General features: G+C 30.5%; 1 protein-coding gene across 3 annotated transcripts in view; it reads left to right on the top strand.

The window, feature by feature from the left end:
* Window positions 1-27,716, top strand: part of LOC107064539 (rap1 GTPase-activating protein 1) — a 126,794-nt gene that overhangs the window by 21,064 nt on the left and 78,014 nt on the right. The window contains exon 1 of one of the 3 annotated variants that reach the window (XM_015317316.2): window positions 755-2,953. The exons of the other annotated variants lie outside the window; for them this stretch is intronic. Within the exon in view, the coding sequence (XP_015172802.1) occupies window positions 2,913-2,953 (41 nt within the window). The 5' untranslated portion in view covers window positions 755-2,912. Of the gene's footprint in view, window positions 1-754; window positions 2,954-27,716 lie in introns of those variants that run through there. 3 annotated transcript variants of the gene reach the window in all.

Below are 27,716 nucleotides of genomic sequence, written 5' to 3'. Positions count from 1 at the left end.
TAATATATCAAAACTAAAACAATAAAACCAAAATCACAAATAACAATTAACCAATCATTAGAAAAATACTCAAAAATATATTTGAGACAAAAGTAATACAAATAATGATAAAAATTCTAATTAAATATTTCAAAAGGTGTTATTTGAGATCTTCGATAGAAAAGACATATTGTTAAAAGCAAAATATCATCTCCTTTACTATATTTTATCATAATTATACAAAATTATTTAAAATACATCGTCAATTTTGTTCTGTAATCAATGATTCGACGATAAATTATTTCTACATTTACATTGCAAAATAAAAATAAAATGTGTGTGCAAATTTCTAAGATATTTCAAGATTACTGACTTGGGGAAGGTACGATTTTCTATTTTTCCCGAAAGATTATCCAGGGCAGGGTATCGAGTAAAAGAGAGAGAGAGAGAGAGAGAGAGAGAAAGAAAGAGAGAGTAGTAAGAAGAAATAAAAAAGAAAAAGAAAAAGGTGCTCTTAGAGGGCTCGTATTTCGCGCGTACGCACGCACGCACGTATGAGAGGGCCCCTCCACTCGTCTCGCGAGCGTGCTCTCTCAACACGACCGTCGGAGGTGAACGTAAAGGAGGTGAAGGTGGTAGTGGAGGTGGAGGAGGAGGAGGAGGATCCACGTAGAAAGAGAGAGAAATAAAAAAGAGTGGTGGAAGCGAGTGGCAGTGGCGGCTATGCATCGAGCAAGCAAGCAAGCACTAAAACAGTCCTCCGCCACTTGGATGCGTCGTCACGTCGTGTTCTATCTTTCTCGGTGTTCGCAAATCGATCGATCGATCGATCGATCGAGTTCGCTTTCGATCGACAGCTAATTTAAAAAAAAAAGAAAAAAAATTTCATTTCGTAAAAGGAACACGTGGGGAAAAATAAGAAATTGAAATTATCATCAAAATCCGTTACGCGCGTAAGAAACAGGATATAACAACGCGATAGATTAATGAAAACCAGGGGAGGGGGTATACTACGTACGTAAGATCGTAAAAAAGAGACTTGTTTATGTTTGTTTGTTCATTTGTGTTTTTTGATTTATTTTATAAATATATGTTCTTTCTCCTTAAAACGGTCAGTTTTAGTATCGTTAGCCAGTAACGATCGACGATTAACAGTGACAGAGTTAACTGTACGATAGACGCGGAAATGTTAAAGTCTCGATCTGAAGGTAAGATACACGCGTGATCTTTCGTTGATCGATAAAAAGAGAGAAGGATAGATAGAAAAAGTTGATTAAATCAAGAGAGAAAGAGAGAAAGAAAGAAAGAAGTCGTAGTCATTCGAGTGACGAGGTAAATCGATGAAAGGCAAAAATCGTCTATTACTACTACTACTACTACTACTATACTACTACTACTAGTACTACTAGTACTACTTGACATCATCGACTCTTCTTCTCATTGAGAAAGGAGAGAACTTGTTTGGACTCTTTCGATAAGGAGACTCTCTAAAGAAGAAGGAAGTTAGACAGTGCAAAAAAGAAGAAAAAAAGAAAAAAAAATAGATAAAGATAGAGATAAAGAGTAAACGAGGGAGACACCAATGGGGGCCAGATTTCCCATGTGGATCTTGAGATCGAGTAAACGAGCAGCAAAGTAAAGCAAAAGCCCGCGCGAAAAAGCTTCTTATTCCGCGATCGTTTGCCGACTTCTAGTACTATTTTCCGCTATACTATCGAAGAAATGCATCTGGGGAGTTAATCGATCGCAAACGATAACGGTATACCGATGTATCTGAAGGCTGGATGGCCAACAGTTAATCGAGGGACGCGATTCGACGAAAGACGTAATGAGCCACGACGCTTACGACCGATGAACTTATTCCACCCCACACCCTTCTACAGATCGATCGTCGACTCTATACGGGAACAGATAAATACAAATAAAAATCATTAAAAAAAAATACAGTTAAAATATAAAGAAAAAAAGAAGATCTCTAGATAGTATCATCATTATCATCATCATCATCATCATTCTCATCATTCTTCTCCTTAGGGAGTGACGAACGATAATTGGATATATATTCCGTTGCAAACGGGATGTACAAATTTGTAGATAACGTATTTATAGTTAAAGAAGCGTATCGTTAAATTACATCAAGAGAACTAGGAAATTGAGAAAGGGATGGATAACGTTATTTCTTGAATTAGGACTACGAAATTCTAATACGAAGTAGTAGTAGTAGTAGTAGTAGTAGTAGGTAGTAGTAAGATTGCATAGTAAGATTGCTAAGAGAGTGAGATAGGTAGAGGGCGTCGAACTTGAAAAGGAAGCCGCGAAATGCTGGCTGATCCGCCTACCGTCTACTACTATTTCCACCTTCACCTCCATCACCTCCTCCTCCTCCTCTTCCTCTTTCTCTTTCTTTTACTCTTACTCTTACTCTTACCTAAGTCTTGGATTAAGGAAAAAGTAATAAGCTGAAACTCGTAGTAGAGATACGAAAAACTGTGGTAAAAAAGGACTGTTCTACTGTTCTTCGTTTTCGATAATGTTATCATTGGCGACATTGTGAACGAACGAAGTTGTTGAAGAAGAAGAAGAAGAAGAAGAATAAGAGAAAACCTTCCACTGGGTTTTCTCCTATCACATACGTGAGTCACGTTAAGTGCTAAGCGCGTTTTCGATTCCAAACTCGATTCGCGCGCTAGCACATCGCGCATTGGGGACGTTGTACCGTTTGATTTCCCGTATTAGACTCAACTTTAATCATCAATGATATAGAAAGAAACTTCGTGAGACCTTGTGTTATATCGAATTGGAAATAAAAATCGATTCTACCTCTCCAGAGGGAACACACCCACCACCATTCGATCAAAATACTCTAGTGCATAGTACAAAAACATATATAATACACATCTACGTTTGGATATATAGTTCTAATATTGTTCGAGATGTTGAAGATACGTATGTTGGATTACATAGGTGACACTGGGTAAGTTATATTACAAATAATCATCCTACAGCATGAACTTTGAATTTTGTGATCCTTTAATAATTTACTATTTTTATCAATTTATACAATAAAATAACGTTTATATTTTTATATATGTCAAAGTTCTCGTAGGTAAAAAGCATTAGTTGGAAAATGAAATGATCCTTTGATAAAAGTGAATTAACATCGCGTTAGTTTCGATTCATTGAAGATTCGTCGTTTAAATCGATAAGATAAAGGATCGTAATTATCGTGTCAACGATATTTCAACGAGACGTAGTTGATTATACGATCCATTATTCTCATTCTCTTTCTCTTAGGTGGAAGATTATAAAACGTTTTAATCGATGTTCCCTTGATAGAGTAGATAGTGGAATCTGATTTATTAAGAATAACAAGAGCATTGATGGTAACGCGAAGTAAGCACGAGCTCTAGCGATGAGTTGCGACTCGAAAAGAGGGACGTTCTACTTTGCCTCTTCTTTCTCCTTCTTTAACACCTCCTCCTCCTCCTCCTCTTCTTCTCTCTATATATTATGTCTTTCTCTTTCTCTCTTTCTCTCATCGACACGAAACATAGCGTATACCCTCCTTCGAGACTTTTATGCTCTGCTTTTTCCTTACTCATTTCTATCGGCGCGTAACGCGTATATCCTTTTGGGATTCTACCGTTCGATGATTCGTAAATTTCTCGAAAGAAATTTCTTTTATGATTTCCATCAAGGTCTCATTCATTTATTTATTTATCTATATATTTTTTGAGGTCATTCCTCATCATCTTTTCATATATATATATATATATATATATATATATATATATATATATATACATGTACCTACATAAAAGAATGATACGATAGAGAGATACTAACATATGTCTTCTTTATACAAATTCTTTTTTACTGATTATAATCCTTCGAGATTCAACAAATGACGACGACCTACTCCAATTTATAATTCTTATATAAATGGAAGTAGAATGATTTTATCGAAGTAGTATATATATATATATATATATATATATATATATAGCGCATAGTTTTATAAGAAGGGATGGAAAGTGAGTATGAAATTGTGCTCCTCGCTTTCGTGACTGTAGCTTTATTTTTTCTTTCGATTATTTTCTTCTTCTTTTTCCTTCATCATTTTCTTTTTTTTTTTTTTTTGGCACTAGGTTGCTTTTAAGGTAACGTTTCAATGCATTTGCATACGGAATAAAATTATGATTGGGTGAGCCATTTAGCTCACACACAAATCGTACTTTTACGTATATATATATATGTATATATATATATATCTTTCTTACATTCTCTGACAGCATCATTCTTGGTGGCCACTAGAAACGCATCGTTCGGAATACTAATGAACGTCGACCGAGAAAGCGAAAGAACAAGACCGATATTCTTTTCCGGTCGGTGCATAAAACGTCACGCGGGACACCAAGGCGCCTTGACGTAGATACAATTTGAAACAGAGCTAGAAACATTTCTGAGATGTGAGAGCTCACTTTGTGAGCTAATTTAAAAAATCTGTCCCTTACATGCATTTACTTACTTACATACACATACATACACACGCACGCACGCACATGCATGCACACTTACGCATATCTTTTCTCTCCTTTTTTTATTCTTCATCTTTTTCTGATATTTTTTTTTAATTTTTAATTTATTAATTTGGTACCTTTCTTATCTTCGAGTCTCTTCTTTGAAAGAAGATAATCTCTTCGTTATCGATGACACATTAATTAACTTGGACAATAATCGAACTACCTTCATTCGAAACTATGGATAGTAATTAAAAATACTGGAAAGAATTGACATTGTGAAATAATGATGGGATATTATTGAGAAAGAATGGTAAGATTAAAAAAATAGTATTAAACAAATAAAAGTCAAGAGACAATCGAGAATCATTTATTTTTCCAGTCTCATCGATGTTAATTCTCGTAGATCGATTAAAACAAAATCTATTCTATTGATAATAAAATGTCAATGAATAGAAGTAGTTTAATTAATCTCAATTGATGTAACGTGTCAAGAAAAATGGTATGTAAAAATATAATAAAGAAAAATGGTATAAAAAAATATAATAAAAAAAAATAATAAAGATAAATTGTAAAAAAAAAAAATTAGAACGATCAATTAAAGAATCAATTAAGGTATTAACAAATTATAATTGAAAGGTGACGAGAGATAATATCAACAAAAATAAAAAACAAACAGAAAAATTCATTATATTTTAATAAAATAATAAAAAAAATAAATAAAAAAATAAAAATTTATTATATATTAATACTATTTCTTTCAATTAAGAGAAATAGTATTAACAAATTATAATTGAAAGGTGACGAGAGATAGATAATATCAACAAAAAGAAAAAATAAACATAAAAATATTCCTTGTTCTTTTTTTTTTTTTCAGATCATTCGATTAATCATTTACGAGTTTACAAAAAAATAGAAATTTTATTTGTGTCATCGTCGTGAATTATAAATTGATAATAACGAGAAAGAGAGAGAGAGAGAGAGAGAGAAAGATCGGTAATAATATTATTTATTTGAAACAACAGTTAGGAAGCGCACGAATTACGCGTTGAGGATCAAAAGAGGTCGCCGATTTGCGGTCGTAGCTTCAAGAAGTCGGTTTCACTCGGTGAAATTTTTCTAAAGTGAGCTAGCAATATTTGTTACGCTAGCTGTCTAATATACAATCATATAGCTATTAGAAAACTTTAGTTTATCGTTACATTCTCGTGCTTCCGAAACGAGATTTCAATTCTCGGTAATATGAGACGCGCAAGTTTGTCTAACTGTGTGTCACTCGCGGATATTTGTTCTGTCTTACTCGTCGTTCCGCAGGAAGTTACGAAAGGAAGCTGACATGAAACAGAAAGAGAAAAAGTATGAGAGAGAAAGAGAGAGAGAGAGAGAGAGAGAGAGAGAGAGAGAGAGAGAGAGGAAGGCAACCGCAAATCTAACAAGTTGAATACCGCGTAGGCCACCGGTAACCCACGTCGAACTTTCCATTTATGGTGTAATGGTTATTTTATGTCGAATGAAACGTAATCGTGAAATACTTCGTAATAATCCATCAGCTGATACTTAATTAGCATGTATAACGCAATATTTTTTTTTAATATCGTGGGTTATCGTGTCACGTGACGCGATGAACATCATTTTTAATTCACAAGTGAACGTAATATCTTCGACCGATCAATTGTGTTTTTTTAATTCAACCCTTTTTTTTTTTTTATTTGTAATTGCCATACGACTATATAGTCAGACACGATAGTCATTTAATAGAAAGTATCTTTACATAATATATAAAGTGAAATTATATCAATTGATCATTTAATTGGAATAATAGAGGTTATATTGTTGAGTATAGAAACATTTCATCCTTAATAGTCCATTGGACTGTTCTCTCAAAGGGTCATTTATTACTATAGGGAATATTTACTCTTGAGAAATTTGTTGGATATCTATTAAAGTATATAAAAAAAAACAAACATATTTTATTTCATAATATTACGTTTTGTATATATATAATGACATATATTATCTTATATATAAGTTCTCTCTGTTTTGTCAATTAATTATTTTTTGTTACTTTTGTTAATGTTTTCAACGAATGTGCAGTAATGCAAAAGCCATTCATGTTACCCAATGTGTTAATGTGAAAATTAGTGACTGTAAATTCGTTCGAGAATTGAATCGATGCGTGTCGTTGTGCCAGTGGTTTACCACGAGAATGAGTCTCCTTGATTAGGATTCCGAGAATTAGAAATAATTTCAATGACGATGATTGTGGAATTGAAATTAATCAATGTTTCAATTTGATCATCATCATCATCATCATCATTATCATCTATGTTTGAAGGGAAAATAAATAATCGTTTCAAGGTTGTTATTTCAATTTTAGATCAATAGTTAGATTCAGATCAAGAAAATATATATATATATATATATATATATATATATATATATATATATATATATATATAAAAGAGAACAATTAAGCAAATATTTATTTTCTTATAAATACGAAGGTCCATTTTAATGATTATATCCTAAGCAACAAAAAAAAAAAAAAATACAGAAAAAGGGAGAATTGTAGCACAAGGACATGAAACGTGTCACGAAACCATAAAAAAGAAAAAGATACACCTTATATCGGTATACTGTTTCGTTGTCTCGTCTTTTCTTCGTCCAGTAATTATCCATTTCCAACACTTTTCGACATGCGCACTCGAACCGATTTACATACGTGACTAACGGTTTCTCTCGGTCTTAATAAAAGAGCAAGGAGAAACGATAATAATGTCATTCATATTCAAAGAGAAGCGGAATACGTAATCGTAGCCCCAGAAAAGATTTACATACGCCAAACAAGCTCCATTCTCCACCGAGTTGTTCCGTAATTAATACTTCGTATGATTAAGAACATTTTTATTTATTTTTTTTTCCTCTTCTTCTTCTTCTTTCAACCAAATTGTGTCTTTCTCTCTCTCTCTCTCTTTTCCTTTTTTCTTCAATTTTTAAATCAACTTTATTTATCTTCTTTTCAATATATAAAATGTTCTTTTGATATACATAATGTTTGAGGGGGAAAAAAAAGGGTCTGCAATTTTTTCAAAGGGCTTATAATATTCATTGAAAGTAATACAAAATTCATTTTATTTATACGACAGTTATAATTGATTTTTAAACTAAACCCTTTTTTTTTTTTTTGCAACGTAAAATCAACTTTTAGTATTCAATGTTCCATTACATGAACGTCTTTTTATTTTGAGAAATGTTATTAAGTCGTTTCGTTTTTCTTTTGTAAAAATGAAGACTATTTTTTGCTTCGAGGTTAAACCTAAACCTTTCAATTAGTCATAAATAGTTGAATTTGATAAATTTAATCTCTCATCGATCTCATGTGTTACTATTTGTCGGGTTTCCATGAACTAATGGCATTATTGCGTCAGTAAAAAACGAAACGACTTTTCGAACCACCTAATACTTACAATTACAGGTTTTATTAAGGATATTTTTAAACATACAAGATATGGAGTAATATAGAATGAGTCACAGGAGTAATTCACACATTGTAAATTTTAAATAATTCATATTAACTTATAATATAAAGTTTCACAATTTTCTTAATATAACACATAAACTTATTTTGACTATTATTCAACTTTCCAATTGATATCAATTTGATTGCAAAATAATATTGTATCTTATTTACAGTGAAATATAATTTTACTTATTAAATAATAACAAAATTGATCACTCATAAGAGTATTATTTTGTACCTACGTAAAGGTATAATAAAAATATTGTTTATATTTGATTTATGTGATTGGACATATCTCACAAGATCAATTTTCTTATCCCTAATATCATATTTCACTGTTCTTATAATAAAATTCTCTTTTATGCTGTGAAATTTATATCAATATGGACAAGTGTTTGATAATCTTAAAATATGTTATTGTCTATAGGAGAATTATAAAATATTTGTTTGTATTATATGAAAATATTGATTGTTTCAAATGAATAACAGTGGGATTATGAATATTCATATAACTCATTAAATGTTTTCCTCATTGGTAAAACTATAAACGTGAAATGCATGATTATTATTTTCATATTGAAATAATAAACGTACATTGTGTTAAAAGTGTGAAAGTACATTTAATGGAATTGAATTAATATCGAAGATTTATTCCACATATAAATATATATATATATATATATATATATATATCAAAAGAGATAAAAAGCATTTGAAAGTGCAATCTTATCCACGAATGATTCGTTTTCGAATCTTTTTATCTATTTATTCCGGGGAAACGATTTATATCACGTGAATCGACTCGCAAAGCAATATCGTTTCGAGGGATTCCATGCGATACGTTGAAATCGTTACAGTGACTTCTCGCGTATTTCTATTTTTATTTTTATTTTTGTTTCAATGCAATCTGAAATAGTCGAGATAAAAGTTGTCCCAACGTTCGTTTTTTACATTTCAGAACTGTGTCGTTAAATTTTAACGAATTTATCCAATCGCTTGTGTGTTGTTTTTGAAACATTTTATTATTCACGAGAGATAGAATAATTTAACAAATACAATAAAATAAAATAGATGAACAGGTAAATCACAATATGTTTTTTTGCTTTTTTTTCTTAGTTAAGATAATCAAATATCTATAAAATACATACATACATGTATTAATGTCATGAATATATTGTCAGTAAGGTGATTTATAAATTGTAAGAAGATAAATCAAGGTTCATTTCAAAAATAATCATTACCATTGAGGCTTATCGAAATCTCTTTTAAATGATTTTATTAGAAAAACTTGATCTCGTTAAATCGTATATCATAATCACGATCTTAGTATTATTACTATAATTATTATTATCAATATTCTAATATAATATAAATCGTGAACATAAATAATCGAATGATTGGAAAAAAAAAGAAAAAAAAATCAGAATAAATCATAGAGTTGTCATAGATTTGTTCGCACCTACGTAAGCGTTTCCCTTTTTAACTAGGTCTCGTGTAACCGAGGAGAGAATTTGCGATTTGTTTGTGCCTGTTAAAGAATCAATCAAGGTCGTACAAAAATGGTTAGCATCGGGGGGGTCATCATCAAATATCTTGCATCATCGATCAAAAAAAATAAAAACAAAGACAAAAGAGGGATAAAGAAAGAAAAAGAAAGAGAGAGAGAGAAAAAGAGAAAGAGAAAGAGAGAGAAGATTTGTTAGAAGTTAAAGAAGAGAAACGTGTTAGTTTTATCAATGTGATACACGCATATTCAAGCTTGACGCGATCTAATTACGCAAGAATTTATGCGTTTCCTCTGTCGTAAATGCAATCGACTCTGACGAATCGGCTTCCGCCTCCTCCCACGTCCCCCTCTCCTCCTCCTCCTCCTCCTCCTTCTTCTCCTTTTCCTTTTCCTTTTCCTTCGATGAATTGCGTGTTGTGCACTTCATTAAAAGGTGTAAAATACGCTCTGAATGATCGAGCTCCATGAAACGTCACAATGATTTTTATATTTAAATATACATACATATATAATTTATAGTTTTTACCTTATATATATATATATATATATATATATATATATATATATATATATATATATATATATTATAAATTGTAAATTTTCTATCGATACTACTTCTTCGGAGAACATTTTTCTTTTTATGTTTTGAATTAATAAGATTGAAAAATTGATAGGATGAAAAAATGATAGAAATTATTTTTCATACTTTATAAATATATCTATATATATACATATATAAATAGATATGTAAATAGATATATAAATAGATATATTAAATAGATATATATTTAAAATATATCTATTATAATATATAAATAAATGTATATGTAAAGATAAATAGATATATTTATATAGATATAGAAAGATTAGAAATAATAGAAATAAATTTAAATATTCAATAAAATTTGAAAAATAAATCGACTTTTTATGAAATTAATAGAAATTTTAAAATTAATAAAAAAAAATATATATATATATATATATCTATTAATATAAATAATATATATTTTTATTATTTAATATATTATCTAATATAATATTTAATTATATTTATTTTATATCTATTAATATAGATAATATATTTATCTATTAATTTCAAAAGTGGATATTTTTATGAAAAGTCGATTTTTTTCTTTGTTTTTTTTTTTTTTAATTTTATTGAATATTTAAATTAATTTAAATTACTTTTATTTTAATAATTAAATAAATAATTATGTAATTAATTAATTAATAATGTAAAATTGGTGTTGTACGACTGATTTTACATATATCAGCATGTTTATTAATATTTAAACAAATTTTTAATAAATAAATCGTCGTTTTGTTTTCATTTGAAAATTCTTCGAATTGTTGAAATTCATTTCTGTCTCGTTTTGAATAAAAATGAAATATGGAATTTGATCTATGCTATTCAATTGACGGTCCGCATGGATTTTTTCATTGTTTATTTTTCTCAATTTGTAAATTAATCTCTAGGAAAAAAAAAAGTAGATAATAAGAAGAGAAGAGTGGTGTCTCTCTCTCTCTCTCTCTCTCTGCCAAATGGATTTCATTGTTAATTAATACTCGATGAGAATTTATAATGAACGCCTTCTCGATCGTATTTTAATAACGAGGCTACGGTCTACATACGTAAACGGAAATTCACGCCGACTCAAGAGTTTGATTATTAATTTCTGAGTCATTCTATTTGAAAATAATTCCAATCGTCTGCTATACTTGCAATAATATATATATATATATATATATATAGGGGAGGTATATTGTTTAATGTTGTTTATATTGTTTTTATATTGTTAATATTAATATCTAATATTATATTAGGGCATAATTAGAATGAAGTATATTGTCAAGGGGAACGAACATGTAGGGGAGGCCTTCGGGGTAAACACCCTAAAGGGGTATACCTGGAATAAATAAATAAATAAATATATAGGTATATGTTAATTATTAATTTATATAATTTATTAAATTAATAATATTATATTATTATTTATAATAATTAAAATAAATTATATTATTGTATATAATTTATTATTATATATTATTATATTTAATATAATAATTATTAATATATATATATATATATATATATATAATATGATTATAATATATTATTATATAATTATTATATATACAATATTATTATATTTATAATATTAATTATATAAATATTAAATATTAAATTTATTAATATATTAATATTATAATATATATTATATAATATATATTATTATATAATAATTAAATATAAAATATATTAATAATAAAATTAATAATTTATTAAATTATATATATTAATATAATATATATTGAATATATATATATATATATATATATATATATATTATAATAATAAAGTAATAGAAGTTATCATTTTTTGCTGAAATTATCTTGCTGAAATTATCTTGCTGAAATCTAGTTAATAAAAAAGAAAAGAAACCAAAATGTACGAAAAAAAAAAAAAATAATAAAAGATTCAATGCGAGATAAAAAAAATGTTTCTTTTGATCGCCATTCGCATAGTCGTTTAGATGTAACAAGAAAGAAAAAAAAAGAAAAAGAAAAAGCAAGGTAGAAAAATCGTTGAAACTAGTTTTGCTGGTAAAAAAAAAAAAAAAAAAAAAAACACAAATTTTCCAGAACTCTTCCAAGCGAAAATTACTTTCTCTCTCTCTCTCTTTTATCTTTTTCCCCTCATGTAAAACGCGTGTACCGTTTTATCGTGTAGGATAAAAAGCCAAAAAAAAAAAAAAAAAAAAAAAGAAAAAAAAATTATTTTCGCAAAGAATAGCAGCCTAGTTAGCAGCAGCAGCAACATCGTGCAAACTTTTATTGCAAACGTTGATCAAATTTCTCTTTGGACCCATGCGAGAGAGAGAGAGAGAGAGAGAGAGAGATTTATCTCGCTCGGTAGCTTAAATTTTATAGTGAAAAAGAGAGAAAAAAACACGTCAACAATAATTTCTTCTAAAAAGGTAAAAAAAATTATAAGAAAATGAATCTGACACTTCTTTAACGACGGACTCTGGAGTAAAAAAAAAAAACGAAAGATATAAATAATAAAAAAATATGTTTACATGAAAATACATATCACATCGTAATATCATGGTGGTCGTCGAGGTTGGTCATTGAACAAAAATTTCGAAGAAATCGTTTTCGTCTGGTCAGATCGTGCAAAATATCGTTTCCCCACCCCCCTCCCTCTTTCTTTTTCTCACTCTTTTATCATTATATCTATCTCCTTCTCTCTCTTTCTCCTTCTTTCTCTTTCTCTCTCTCTCTCTTTCTCTCTCCGTTTTCTCGTAGCGTCGGTTGTAAGTATACGGGGACGTTTGGTATTCGTGGAAGCGATACTTGACGGCAAGGTTGTCCGGTTCGCATAAGTACGTACGTTCGGGGTACTACCTACGTGTACACGTACGTGTAGGTGTACAGTACGTTTCAAATGACAACACAATGATAAAAAAAAAAGTTCATCGAAAATCGACATTTTCAACTTACCAGATAGATTCTTGTCAATTGATTGATTTCTTTCTTTCTTTCTTTCTTTCTTTCTTTTCATTTCTTATTTGTTTTAATTTAATTTCTTTTTTTTGTTTTTCTAATTAAATTCGTTTCATTTAATAGCCCGTCAAATAATGATCATACCACTGTTTATTATCATCATGTCGAAGTATACTAATCGATTTTCCCCTTCATCGTGATTCGAGATCGAAATAATAACTAATTACACTCATTCGGCGATATATGTCCAAAAGGGAAGCCCTTTGCGATCGACCTTAATGAGAGCGTCGATGTAATTATAAACGTGCGCATTTGATAAGGGTGTAATTCTATATCGGTGGTAGGCACTCACTGCGTTAATCGATAACTATTGCTATATGTACTTATAAAAAATCTAAATCAAGTTATTCTCTTCTTTGCTTATGTTTGATTGGATTCTATAAATAACCTATTTAATATTAAATATTATCTTTCGTTATATAGAGTATAATGGTATAAAAATTATATTGAAAAAAAAAAAACAAAAAATTCTAATTATTACAGAGAGTAAGAGAGACACAGTGATAAAGAAGAGGGGGAGGGGGAAGAGTGATAATAATAATTGTTAACTCATGGATCTACCATTATGCTCAAAGTAATATGAAAATTGTGTATAAGCGATATATTTCAACTTGTCAATTTGAATGACGTCAATAAAAGAAGAAGATACAGGTTAATTTTCGATTATACATCAGTGGTACGATAAACGCCGTATCATCGTCGTTCATTGTATAATCATCTTGATGGGAAGGAATATCGAGCATCGTGTCCCCATATATACACACGTCAACTTTAATGTTAATTCTCGTTTGGTGAAGCGTGATGATTAGAGGAAAATGTGATGGAATTGAAGAAAAGGAAGAAGAAGGAAGAAGAAGAGGAAAGAGAAAAAGAGAAGATAACAAAAAGTGCATCGACTTGGCAGACGTTTCTTCTTTAGAAAACATCACTGGTTCCTCGTAGCCACCAAGCGCGCATGCATACTCGGCATGCATATGAATGCTCGGAACATATATGCGCGCTCGCGCGCATAAACGCACGTCTCTGGAAATGCATGGAAAAGAATGGTGAAATAGAATGCTCTCTCTCTCTCTCTCTCTTCCTTCAAATATTCATGCACGACCGAGCAAGTTCTTCGAAATTCTTCCAATCTTACATTACAAATTTCTAACTAGAGACACTTTGAATCCTATTCCTTCTTTACGTTTCTATTTTGTACATTTTTGAAGTGAACACTCGTTTAGAATGGGTGTGATTTGAGAAAATGTAACGGAGCGGTAGGCGGCTATGTAACGGAGCGGTAGGCGGCTATGAAACGGAGCGGTGGGAGACGATGAAACGGTCACGATACTAAATAAGAAGAAAATACAATTATTCTACAGCAGATATTTTGTATTCGTTTCATTCTCTCGAAACTTAGTTTTTTTTTTTTGAAGATTTCACTTCTGACATGTGTGATCTGCACACATGATGTTTTTTCTTCTAATTTTTTCTTTTATTTATTTCCTTAACCTGTTAACCGGGTAATTCCCTTTTTTAATTACATAGCTTTATTTTATTATTTATTTATTTATTATTTTTTATATATTTATTTATTTATTATTTATTATCACTTATAATTAAAATAAATGAATAAACTATGAAATATTATATATATATATTTTCTTTTTTTCGTTTATTTATATATAAAATACGTAAAATATGTTTTACGTATTTGTAAGTCCCATTTGGTTAACAGGTTAATTACAAAGGCCAATTTTTTTCAATTTTTCTTTCCTACATAAAATTGAATTTCATTTACGAGGCTGATATTTTTATTTTAAACGTTAATTTCTTTTTTTTCTTTTTTATTATAATCGTGAGAATTATATTGTCATATTTAACAAATAATATTTATAATTTATCTAAAATTAAAAAAAAAAAATATTAAAATATGAAATACGTTTAATTGAATGAGTTCCATTGGTTTCGTTTAGTATTAAATCTGATAAAATTAATCGATAAATTACACCAACGCGTTTTAATTGAATAATAAGTTTTCATAGATGATTGTAACTTGTTGTAAATTTGCTATTCATCGTATTGACGTGTATATTAAAAAGGTACAGTTTAAATAACATTCATTTTATACCATTACATCAACGAAAGTAACTTAAAATGTTAATAAAATAATATTACATGTATAATTTATCTAACTTTTAATATTGTAAACTCAAATATATTTAATTAATCAATCTAGTGTTAAATTCAATAAAATTAATTGACAAATTACATCGACATGTGGAAATTGACGAGTATATTAAAAAATACAGTTTAAATAACATTCATTTTATACCATTACATCAACGAAAGTAACTGAAAATGTTAATACAATAATATTACATGTATAATTTATCTAACTTTTAATATTGAAAAATCAAATATATTTAATTAATCAATCTAGTGTTAAATCCAATAAAATTAATTGACAAATTACATCGACACGTGTAAATTGAACACATATATTTTAATCAATTAATCGTTCTATTTGATATTATTGCAATTAAATAATATTAACACAATTAGAGAATGAAATATATTTTATATTAATATATTAATTAAATACAATTCGAATAACATCTAAATAAATATCTAATCAATTGATTAATAAATAATACACCTATGTCTAATAGTGTCAAATCCAAAAAAAATTAATCGATAAATTGCATCAACAAATATACATTGAATAATCGATTTTTATAAATAGACGGTTGTAACTATTAGCAATGCTATTTATCATATAAACGAGTATATTAAAAAGTGAAGTATATATAATATAATATGTAAGAAATCAACTTAAATCATTAAAAAAAAAAAGAAAAAATTAATATCGACCATATCTTGAACTAAAAATATGAAATATGAAAGCCATTAGATTGACAAGTACCGTAAATCTAGTGTTAATAAGGCTAGTTTCGTTATTGACAACTCGATACCACTTTGAAAGTACGTTAAAGATGTTCTACATAAGGAAACGTCTAATCCGTCGCAGATAACGATCTCATATATTCTCTCTCTCTCTCTCTCTCACTCTCTTTCTCGGATGTTCTTTAATATGATGATCTCAGCACGATCCCCTTACGCATAATTTGCAATGTCGAAGAGGCGCGGATGTAGAAATAAGAATAAAAAAAGGAAATAAAGAGTAAGAAAGAAAGAGAAAGAAATAGAGAGAAATAAAGAAAGAAAGAGAAAGAAATAGAGAAAGAAAGAAAGAAAGAAAGAGAGAGAAAAAGATAGAAGAGAACTCTTTAGCGGTCCGCTCGTCAACCGTCGTTCGAAAGGGCCGGGCCGTCCAAGAAGAAAAAGAGAGAGAGAGAGAGAGAAAGAAAGAGAGAAAGAGAAAAAAGGGTCTACTTGGTGCTCTCTCCCTTGGTGAACATTAAAGGCGGCCCACACGCGATCGTACTCCCTGCGACGATTATTTTCATACACGCCCACCGTGTCTTGTGCACGCTTCTCGTCTTACTTTTCATTCAAAACGAAACTTAACCGTCATGATCGAGCTCACCGAGTTTTTCATAGGAGTAATCCTTCTCTCGTGTATTTTTGCAGGTCTTAAATTCTTTTTTAAAGGAACATAGAGTAGGAGAAAGAGAGAGAGAGAGAGGTACCTGTTAGACCTGCCACGCTTGCTAGGTACAAACGAAAGGACGAGCTTGTGGAAGAAGGAAAAAAAGGTGTTAGACATCCGGTCGTTTTGTGTCTATTTTATTTCCTTTACTTTTTTTTTCTTTCTTTCTTTCTTTCTTTTTATTTTTATTTTTTTTTTTTTCGTATCAAATCTACAGGGAAAGGACATCCTTTTTTCCTTTATAATCTTCATAAAATATCCGTTATTCATTCTCTCATAAGCTTCTTCCTTCCTTCCTTCCTTCCTTCCTTCCTTCCTTCCTTCCTTCCTTCCTTCCTTTCTCTCGATCAGATTTCTTGAAAATGTTAATCTTCTTTTTCTTTTCTTCCTAATACGCAACTATATAGAAATGGTTAAGATACTTATGTTTCATTGATCTTTCATGAATGAGATTATATTTGAAATTTGTGCAACAATTTTCTTTTATAAAACCTTACCCATCATATGTAACAAAAATTATTTCACAAAGATAACAGATCAAGGGAATCTGAAACCTTTTAGAAATTTATTATTGCGATTTGTAGAATACTCGAAACGACTTGTCGTTGGTGAAAATTGAAAGAAAGTGGTGTGGAGGTAATCAGTAATTGATCTTTCATGAATGAGATTATATTTGAAATTTGTGCAACAATTTTCCTTTGTAAAACCTTACCTATCATATGTAACAAAAATTATTTCACTAAGATAACAGATCAAGGGAATCTGAAAACTTTTAGAAATTTATTATTGCGATTTGTAGAATACTCGAAACGACTTGTCATTGGTTAGAATTGAAAGAAAGTGATGTGGAGGTAATCAGTAATTGATCTTTCATGAATGAGATTATATTTGAAATTTGTGCAACAATTTTCTTTTATAAAACCTTACCCATCATATGTAACAAAAATAATTTCACAAAGATAACAGATCGAGGGAATCTCTCTTAAAACTTTAGAAATTTATTATCACGATTTGTAGAATACTCGAAACGACTTGTCGTTGGTGAGAATTGAAAGAAAGTGGTAGGGAGGATGTAAGGGACGAAAACGATTCCAAGAACTTGCTCTATCGTTCCTGACAAATTTATATAAGCAATCACTTTACCTCGAGTAAGAGAAGAAAAAGAAGAAGAAGAAGTAAAAGGAGAAGTAGTAAAAGAAAAAGAAAAAGAAAAAGAAAATGAAAAGAAGGAAGAAGAAGAAGAAGTATAAGTATAAGTATAAGAAGAAGTAAGATAGAGTGAAAAAGAGAGAGAGAAAGAGAGAGAGAGAGAGAGAGGTGTTTTTCGTGACTAGAGCGATACGATCGTCGGGAGATCGTAACGACCCCTTTCGAACAAATCGTTTCGCTCGGGTTATCAATTATTAGGTACGACACCGGTTTACGTTCCCCGCTTATAAACTGTACACATTGCTTGAGTACGCGCGCACGAGAGAAAGAGAGAAAGTGTGTGTGTGAGAGAGAGAAAGATAGAGAGAGAGAGAGAGGGAAAGAGCACGTGATCCCGCTTAGGAATTAATTTACGAGCACGAAGAAACGTATTGTTTGCTTATCGTAGTTCGACTCGTTTATTTCGCACTCGTGCTGTCCTTCCTTAGGGGGGAAAAAAGGCTAATTAGAATACTAACATTGAATGCTTGGTACTGATTAATAGGCCATCGAATAATATTAATCATTCATTTTAACCTACCGTTACACTGGAAAACACGAAATAATTTATAACCGATCAACGCGAGACGATATTTTACGAGTTGGTTGGTTGGTTAGTTGGTTGGTACCTAACTGACGCTACTATACGTTTCAACATTTTCTACGAGACGACGAGATATATTGTGTTGTTGTGAAAATTCTCTATAATATTATATCTATATTTCTATATGTGAGAGGTAAGAATGAACAGATGTACCGTTCGATGAAACTTCAGAGATCGATCATTGCCGATAGATCGATTGATGTCCTCTTTCTACTAATCACTCAAATCACGTGACTGCTAGTAGTATGTTCACTTATTTATCCGCACATACACTCAATCATCGATCTTCTTTCCTTTATTTTCCTTTTATCACTTCGAATTTGTCATATTATGATATTTATTTATTTGATATTATTAAAAACACTTATATATTTTGTGTATCTTTGAAATAAATTGGAAAATAAATGTTTAGTATATTTCTAAATGATCAAAATATCGAATTGGGTCATATTGGATCTTCTTCCTTTATCTCATCTTAAAGTCTTTGAAAACTCTCCTTTCATATCATTATTCTCGCTTTTTTTTCATTATTCTTACTTCGTTATTGTGATCTTTAATTAAAAATCTTAAACGTTACTACTTTACATTTGTCACTTAATCTCGCAGGATCAATTTGAAATTGGACACATCACAGTACGATTTATCTCTTTCTTCTTCTTTTTTTTTTTTTTTCTTTTTGCTTTCTCTCCTCTCTCTTTCTTTATCGATAAAATTGAACAATACCATTTCCTTGTTACGGATAATTAATCGTAAAATGGTCTGAGAGAAAGGTTCTTTTAGCTGACATTGTCAAACATCGATAATAACGTAGGTAGAAGTTTGAACACGAGTTTGTTCGGGGGTTTGAATCATGTATATAGATTTAATATCTGAAGTTTTTTTTTTCGTGCAAACGTTCAAAGCGTATTCGACATTCAAAAATAAGAGAAAATTGTTCTATAAACATATAAATCATTGAAAGCTTTATTCAAAAGTTATAACACAAATTGTAAAACTGTTTTAAATGTATTGTTTGACTATTCTGCGTAATGTGTTTTACTACCCTTTTTTGAACAATAGTTTCTATAATCAACTAGGTCACCCAATTTTACTTTACTAAATCTTTATTTGTGGAGAAAATTGAAAGAAGAAGTTTATGCAATTGAGATAGACTTATAATTAACGATATCGTTATATAAATTATGCAAAAATTGATAGAAATCGATAAGAAATTTGCCATGTCATAAACAGTATACTTTACAACGGTGTCAAATATTTTGTTCGAATAAGCGGACAACATTTTCAAATGAACACATTTATACAATTTTGCAATTCATTTTATAATTTTTAAATAAAGCTTTAACATTAGAACTACCGACAGTTGTGACGTAGCTATCTCTATCAAAACCAGTCAAAATAACTGGTCTTTAAAAAAAAGACGTAAAAATAGAATATTTTTGTATTTATTGACTTATTATTACTTTACAAAAGAAACTCCATGTTCTATCAAAATATCATTGGTACCAATCCATGGTATCAAAATATTCTTGATACCAAATCAAGTCAAAGACCAACCAGTCACAATGACTGGTGTGGTAGTTCTAGTGTTAAATGACTAGTTAAATGACTAATTTATATAATAATTTTTTTTTTCCTGTATTTTCGAACGTAGAATAATACATTGACAATGTTTATAGGAAAAACAATTTTTTGTACATAAAAGAAATGGCATAAAGAAAGAAGTTTCCGTTGATTCTACGAAATTGAAAGGTGTACTTGGGTTATATATGTATACGCGTGAGAGTTGTCGACAGATACTTTTTAAAAGGAAATTCACCTTGACGGTAATCTCTCTCTCTCTCTCTTTCTCTTTTTAGAGAATTAGCGTTTGGAGTGATAGCAGCGAGAGAAAGAGATACGAATGAAAAATAGAAAAGTAGAAAAGTGCGTATAGTCAAAGCGTGTCGAGAAAGATAATCGGTAAACGTCGTGCTCTTGTGAGTTGGCGCACGCGTACTGTAAAAGCGGTAGAACCAGTCTAAGATGAAAGTAAGGACGGAGAAAATCGCGGTTAGATAATTCCATAGACGTACCCGCCCCCACCCACTTACGTTCGTTCCACCAACATACGTATTTAAACTATACTTATATACTTACTTGCTTACTTACTTACTTACTTACTTACTTATTTACTTATTTATGTTAGTTTCTGTTATACCTTACATACATTTTCTGTGATATGTATCCATCCATCCATCCATCCATTCAGTCATACCTTGTCAAAAAAAAGGGATAAAAAGAAATAAAAAAAAAAAAAAATTCTACACTGTTAATTCTCGGATTTTCAACGTTCTACGTTTTCTTCTTCTTATTATCGAACGGTTTGGAATTTTTACCAGATTTTTGTTTACATTTTATTTCTATTTTTCTTTCATCTCTATTTGCCATTAAAGCTCTCTCTTGGCAACGTATAAATAAAATAGAAGAACAATATTTTTCTATAAATTCTAAATGTTCGTGTTTTTTTTTTGAGATCTTGCAAATTGTTTTCATTTCTTTTTTTTTTCTTTCTTTCCTTTTTGCCTCTCGCACTTGTTCTGATGTCAAAATAAAAAGAAATTGAACAAAGTACTGTTTTATTAATTTGAAATATTTGTTCTGTCGAAATTGTTAAAAATTCTCTTTTTCCATACTTGGTATGTACTTCAAAGCTTTAGTTAATGTATTATAAAGAAAAATCGATCAAATTTTAATTTACGAATATTAACGTTGACGTTGTTAAACGTTTCATCGTTTGATGATTAACGTTTATTCAGGAATATTCAAATTTTAATAAATAGATTTTTGCGATTCTCTCTCTTCTTCTACTTTTTTTTTTCTCGTGAAATTTTTTTTTTTTCATTGGCTTAACAGATCATACCAGGCGAGAAAAAGATAGAACAAAAAAAAAGAAAAAAGCTTTTTCGATGCTGTCTGACTAGCGGGTGTCAAGGGATTATTGCTCCAGCTCGGGCAAACTACGTAGGGTCAGTGTACACTTCATAGAGTACTGGCATGGGAGAGAAGCAACTCACTTGTTAACGATCTTGTTCGCGTGAGTCACGCTGCGTTTCGTGCATGTTCTTTGCCATGACAACGACTGAAATATGCTAAAGCTGAATTTGAAACTGAAACAGAAACAGAAACAGAAAGAAGAAAGAAGAAGAAGAAGAAAACACCTTATTCTTACATCTTTTTCTCTGTCCTTTATTTGATATGAAAGAGAAAGGTTTATTATCATAGTCTCGAACCTTTCGGAAGTAATAAACGTAGTTATTTGTTGTAAGTGAAATAAAATAAAAACAAAAAAAAACAAAAAAAGTTCCAACACACTTTCGTTTGAAATTATCGTCTCTCTTCAACCGACACATTAAATTGGACACTTGTGATCTTATCTGATCGTCATACGAGTATGTATAGTAATTTTATCGTGTGGAAAAAGGAAAAGGAAAATTGTCTCTTATATAAATGGTAACAGTGTAGTAACACGTGTGCATGGAACAAGAGAACGAGAGATCGTGCCAGTTTATATCGATCGAATTACATATACTTATAGAACTAAAGATAACTAGAAATATCTAGAGACACCTGTGTGCGTTAAAACTATGACTATAGATTGATTTTAATTATATTGTTCAAACATCAATAAAACGAAATATCTTCTTTTTCACATTTTATAATTATTGTGAACAATTCATTTCCGTTTCCTGGCTTATAAAACATGATTGTATATATCTTCGTCATAATTGATTTATTTTTCGATTAGAAAAGACGTGTAAGGGAATAAAGAAGTAACATGGTAGAAAAAGAAAGAGTGAGAAAGATAAAGAAAAAAAACAATAAAAAAGGAAGATTGCTCGATTTACGGGTGATGACGTCATCCTCAACACGATTTACCGGAAAGAGCATCCCGGAAGTTGCGGGAATGGTTTCGAAGAGGAAAATAAAAAAAAAATATACGCGTGACGTGTTACCAGCGTGACGTCTTTCTCATTGGACGAATTGACCCTCGTTTGTTGAGTTGATATAAAGGATAATTAATAGTAGGAGAATTTGATGAATGCTTTTATTTTTTTTTTTTTTTTTTTTTTTTAGAGTACAACACACTGTCTCGTTACCTACAATTAAATCTAACGTAACTATCTATCGCGATCAGTTAAAATAACGATAATAAAAATTAATATGAAATAAATCAGACAGTATATTTATTTCTTTATCGTTCAATGAACTCTCCCGACACATCTAACTTTCCAATCTATTCAACGTTACGTAATCATATCGCGTTACAATATTCCATTTCAGGTACACACATTAGGAAGGATACGCATTTGCTTCCACAGTTTACAGAAGAATTGGAACTATTTTTCCAGGTTTCATCGTTTTTTTTTTTTTTTTTTTTTTTTTTTTTTTTTTATAAAAGTGTACAATGGAACATTCGTAACCCTTGAAAGGTAAAAAAAATCATCCATCCGCCTATAAAAAGAAAACCGAGCGGAAAAATGATTCTTTCGAGTATGAACCACTAACATACTGCATGGGGAGGGCGGTTGTCATTTCAGGGATAAAAGAAAAAAAAATTAGAATTGTAAAAAAAAAAAAAAAAAAAAGAAGAAAAATAATCGAAACGAATGGGCAAAATGAGGGATAGAAAAGGTAGAGTTAGTGAAGCCCAAAAAAAGGAGGGGAAAAGAGATATATATATATATATATATATATATATATAGAGAGAGAGAAAAAGAAAGAAGAGATTTTAAAAAATATGACTGACTCGTCTGAAAAATCTTCTACGAGAATGTCTGACCCATCGTCGTCATTAATAACTCGATGCATTTACCACGCTCACATCATTTTTCTGTCTCTTTACTGTCCACACGATGATAGTACGATCCTATACTTTTTAATATACAATATCGACATGTGTACCATGTGTGAATGTAAGCCGAGATAAAAGCACAGAATTAGGTACCCTTGTTGCAGCAGCAGGTTTCTATGAAACACCCCGTTCTCCTTCCTTCAACAACCCCTCTTCTACCTTTACCTTCTTCTCCCCTCTTTTTTTTTTTATACCCATACTCCTCCCCACTCCCTGACCTTTTATGACCCTGTTTCTAAAGCACACGCGTACCGATCGCTTTTATTTTTCTTTTGCGTGAACGCGTGCGACGTATGCACATTTTCTCTCTCTCTCTCTCTCTTTTTTCTCTTTATCTATCTTTTTCTCCTTTATTGATAGAAAAATTAATCGGCCTCCCGATAGCGGCGGATCCCAGTAGATACGACGGCCTTTTAAAATAACATAACACGTGATTTAAAAAAATATAAGAGATTTGTACACGTTCGATATTCGACGGATTTGATACCAGATAGATAGATAGATAGATAAATAGATACATACTTATATATATATATATATTGAACGTATCTACTGTTCGGCCAATTCAATGAACCGGATCCTTTCAGCGGGATTTTCCTTACGCGCCGTTTGCGTGGAACCTAAGCATACGTTGCATTACGTACGGCTACGTTTCTTCATCGATGATATCTATGCATGCCAAAAGGGAAAGTGTATGTGTATCTCTAATTTTAATGCAACTAAATTATTGTATATCATGACTGACTGACAGATTTATCGTTTGTTTTTCAAATACAAAATTTCAATAATTAATAGAAAATTATTTTTATAACAAAAAAAAAAAGAATAGAAAATTAATTTTTCAAATTCCTTTTGTTTTTTTTTTTGTTACGTTGTATAATGTAATTTTTATTCATCAATGATATTTATCCGTATCGAAAGAGACAAGAGTCTTTATGTGTATCTCGAATTCAAATGCAAACTAAATTCTCGTATATCGTATGACTGACAATGAAAGATAATATCGATTATTTATAAATACAAATTTGCATAATATCAAGTAATATTTATAGAAATTAAAAAAAAAAAACATACAATAGATTTTATTTAATACTTTGTGATGTAATAATTGTATTAGAAAAAAAAAAGAAACAAACAAACAAACAAAACGAGTAGGACGACACTTTTTAGCACGTAATTTGAATAGAAAAAATAAACAAAAAAAAAAATAAAAAAAATAAAAGTATATGTAGCAAAGGGTACTTCATATGGTGTGTATCACGAACGTTATGTACTTAGGTAACTCAGACGCAACCCTGACGAACGATCGAGTGTAGCTTGGCGTTATTATATCGATTGTGATTCTGCTGTCTGGAGTGCTCACCCTTAATCACCCTCTCTGTTTTTCTCTTTCGCTTCGATGGAATTCCATTTCATCGTGGATGCTTTCTCGCATTCGTGACGGCTTGCAAGAGCAAGCCGTTGCGTTGCTCGCGTCAAAATTCGTCAAGGGTTGTCAAAACGACTGACGGAACAGTCATCACGAATAAGTTAAACCGTATAGGGTAGGTAGTCTATGTGACCCTTCTTCTTCTCTCATTTGTTTTCTTTTTTTTTTTTCTTACTTCCTACCATACTCTTCCCTTTCTTTCTTTCCCATTCATTTCGTTTTACCTCCTCCTCTCCCCCTCCCCTCTTCCTCTCCCTCCCTCCGTCTCCCCTCTTTCGATGAAGAAGAAACAAGGGGTAGATTCAAGCGTGTATCATTCATATTTGTTTGTTTTTTTCTTCCTTTATTTCTGTGATTCAAATTTATACTCATCAAAAGTCTCTTTAAATATCATTAAATACCTATTTTTATTATCTGTTGATTAAAAAATGTATCTCAAATGTACGAACGCACGTACACAATGAGAAACAAGATTTTACACATATATATATATATATATGCATAAAAACGTATACACAAAATTCAATTCGTAGGTGTACGTGACATGAATGGAGATCGCGTAAGTACAATGAATCTAATTATCATGCTAATCAGTATTAGAGATACAATACTTCCTATCGCCCACAATACTAGTCAATTTCATTCGCGTACACCCACTGATTCTTTCGTTAAAAGAATTGGCAAAGTCTATCATGAAATACGTTAAAACGCGTATTAGACTGTTTACTTGAATAACCTTATTCTTATTCCATGATTCACATAATTTTTCTCTCGAGAAAACACATCCGTGATTTATCGATGATCATCGATGTATCTTTTATGCAATCTTACTCATCGATGAACAATCCATTTGGAAATCCCAAAGAAGACGTAACTATAAACAAAAACGTTCGATTAAACTTTTCAACAAACTTGTCTAGTTTATTATCCAGGCTTCTTCAGTTTTCAATCACTCTTTCTTTCTCGTTATACTCGTAGTAGTCGTTCATTTGAGTAGAGAACTCATGTTACGAGAGGAGAATAGTACCGCAGAAACGGGACAGCTTCTCTCGAGTGAATGGATAAACGCATAGCAGCTAGGAGTAACAACTCGGACAAGCATAGCTATGTACTGCTTGTTGCGAGTAGGTGAGTAGGTAGGTAGGTAGATAGGTAGGTTGGTAGTAGGTAGATAGGTAGATAGACTAGTAGAGGAAAGGGTAAGAGAGATAAAGATATAGAAACAGTGAGACAGACAGACAGACAGAGAGGGAGAGGGAGAGAAAATCGACCCGAGAGAGAGAGAGAGAGAGACTCTTATAGAACTGGACCGTCCGTATGGCATGCGCGTACCTTCTCCAATCATCAAGCAGCCCTGTCCTCTCCAAGCTTCTCTTCGAGCTTATTTTAGAAATCAACGAGTCTCTGAGGTCCTTTTTTCAGAATCCTACTTAACTTTTCATATTTACCGTTTTTTCAAAAAGTATAATTATATCGTACAATATAACGCGATGATTGGTAAATGATATTTCTTATTATTATTTTCTATTTAAAAAAAGGAACAAAAATATTTGAAATAAGAAATATATATTGTGGGGGTTATCGTTTATTTTAAATATTTATAATAATATTAAATATAATATAATATATATATATATATATATATATATATATATATATATTCTTTTCTCTTGTACTTTTACGATTAGAAAGTTTCTTTATGTTGGTCATTATTCACATTTACCTTCTTAGGTATAATTAACAACGATAATAAGATCTTTTATTGTCCAAGCTTTCATCGTCGTCGAGTGTCATTAAGCGGTGAACCTAATGTCAGAGTTCTTATGAGTCGATTCTTTAGAAAATTAAAAGGAGGAAGAAACGTTAAATAAAAGAAAGAAAGAAAGAAAGAAAGAAAGAGAAAGAGTAAGAAGGAAAAGAAAAAAGAAACTACCAAGGTTGGCAAATTTTTACGGTTCGTTGCTATTTAATATTTGCTGTTGTTGCTTTATTAGATTGTACGCATTGCGTACTACGAAAGGTTCACAGGAAACCACAAAACGTTCTAAGGTCTTTGACTTTAATGTGGATTTCACATACGTCACCCTGTAGCTAAGTTCCTTCGTACAAACACGCACACGTTTGTGGAACAATGACAATCAGACCGAAGAGTCAGCATTGTTGTCAGTATAGTTTACGAGCAGTGCACATATGCTTTCGAGTACCACCAGGTATAATACTGCATATATATATATATATATATATATATATATATACACTTATACATCTATACAACGTATTGGCACTCGTCGTATTGTCACATTCGTCAATTTCAAATATGAAACGATCTGTAAATCACGTACGAACTTTATTCGTTTCCTTGGTTCCGCGATTTTCCCGATTTTACCGATTTTTTCCAAATCAATGCATTTCTTTCTTTCCAATCCTCCCTCACCTCGTTACACGTCATTCCATTTGACCGAGCTCTATCGTTCCATATTTTTAATTCCGGTTGATGATAATAATCATAATAAAATATAAAAGATATTACAATATTATGAAGAATTAATAATGATATTTTTAATCCTGGAATTATCGGCTTAATTCGTTAAAACAGATTGAAAAATAAAAATATTCAATTGTATTCATAATAATTTTATACTCTAATTTAAAAATCATAATAAATAAAGGAAATCATAATTTATAATTTTAATAATTGTAAAACATATAAAATGAAATCAAGCATTTTTAACGATCGATTGATGTGATAATAATTTTAAACATATTATTTTGCAATTTTCAATCCCATAGTCATTTCATGACTAATGATATTATCTTATTTATAAAAAAAAAATTTATGACGCACGATCATCAAAAAATAAATTGTTAGCTAATTTATTTCTAATGAATTTCAAGCGTATGTCAGTAGTAATATCGTGC

Source organism: Polistes dominula, unplaced genomic scaffold (genome assembly GCF_049000335.1).
Source record: "Polistes dominula isolate Pdom_NZ unplaced genomic scaffold, Pdom_raw_medaka contig_33, whole genome shotgun sequence".
Taxonomy (NCBI): Eukaryota; Metazoa; Arthropoda; class Insecta; order Hymenoptera; family Vespidae; genus Polistes; species Polistes dominula.
This window is presented reverse-complemented; position numbering and strand designations above follow the sequence as displayed.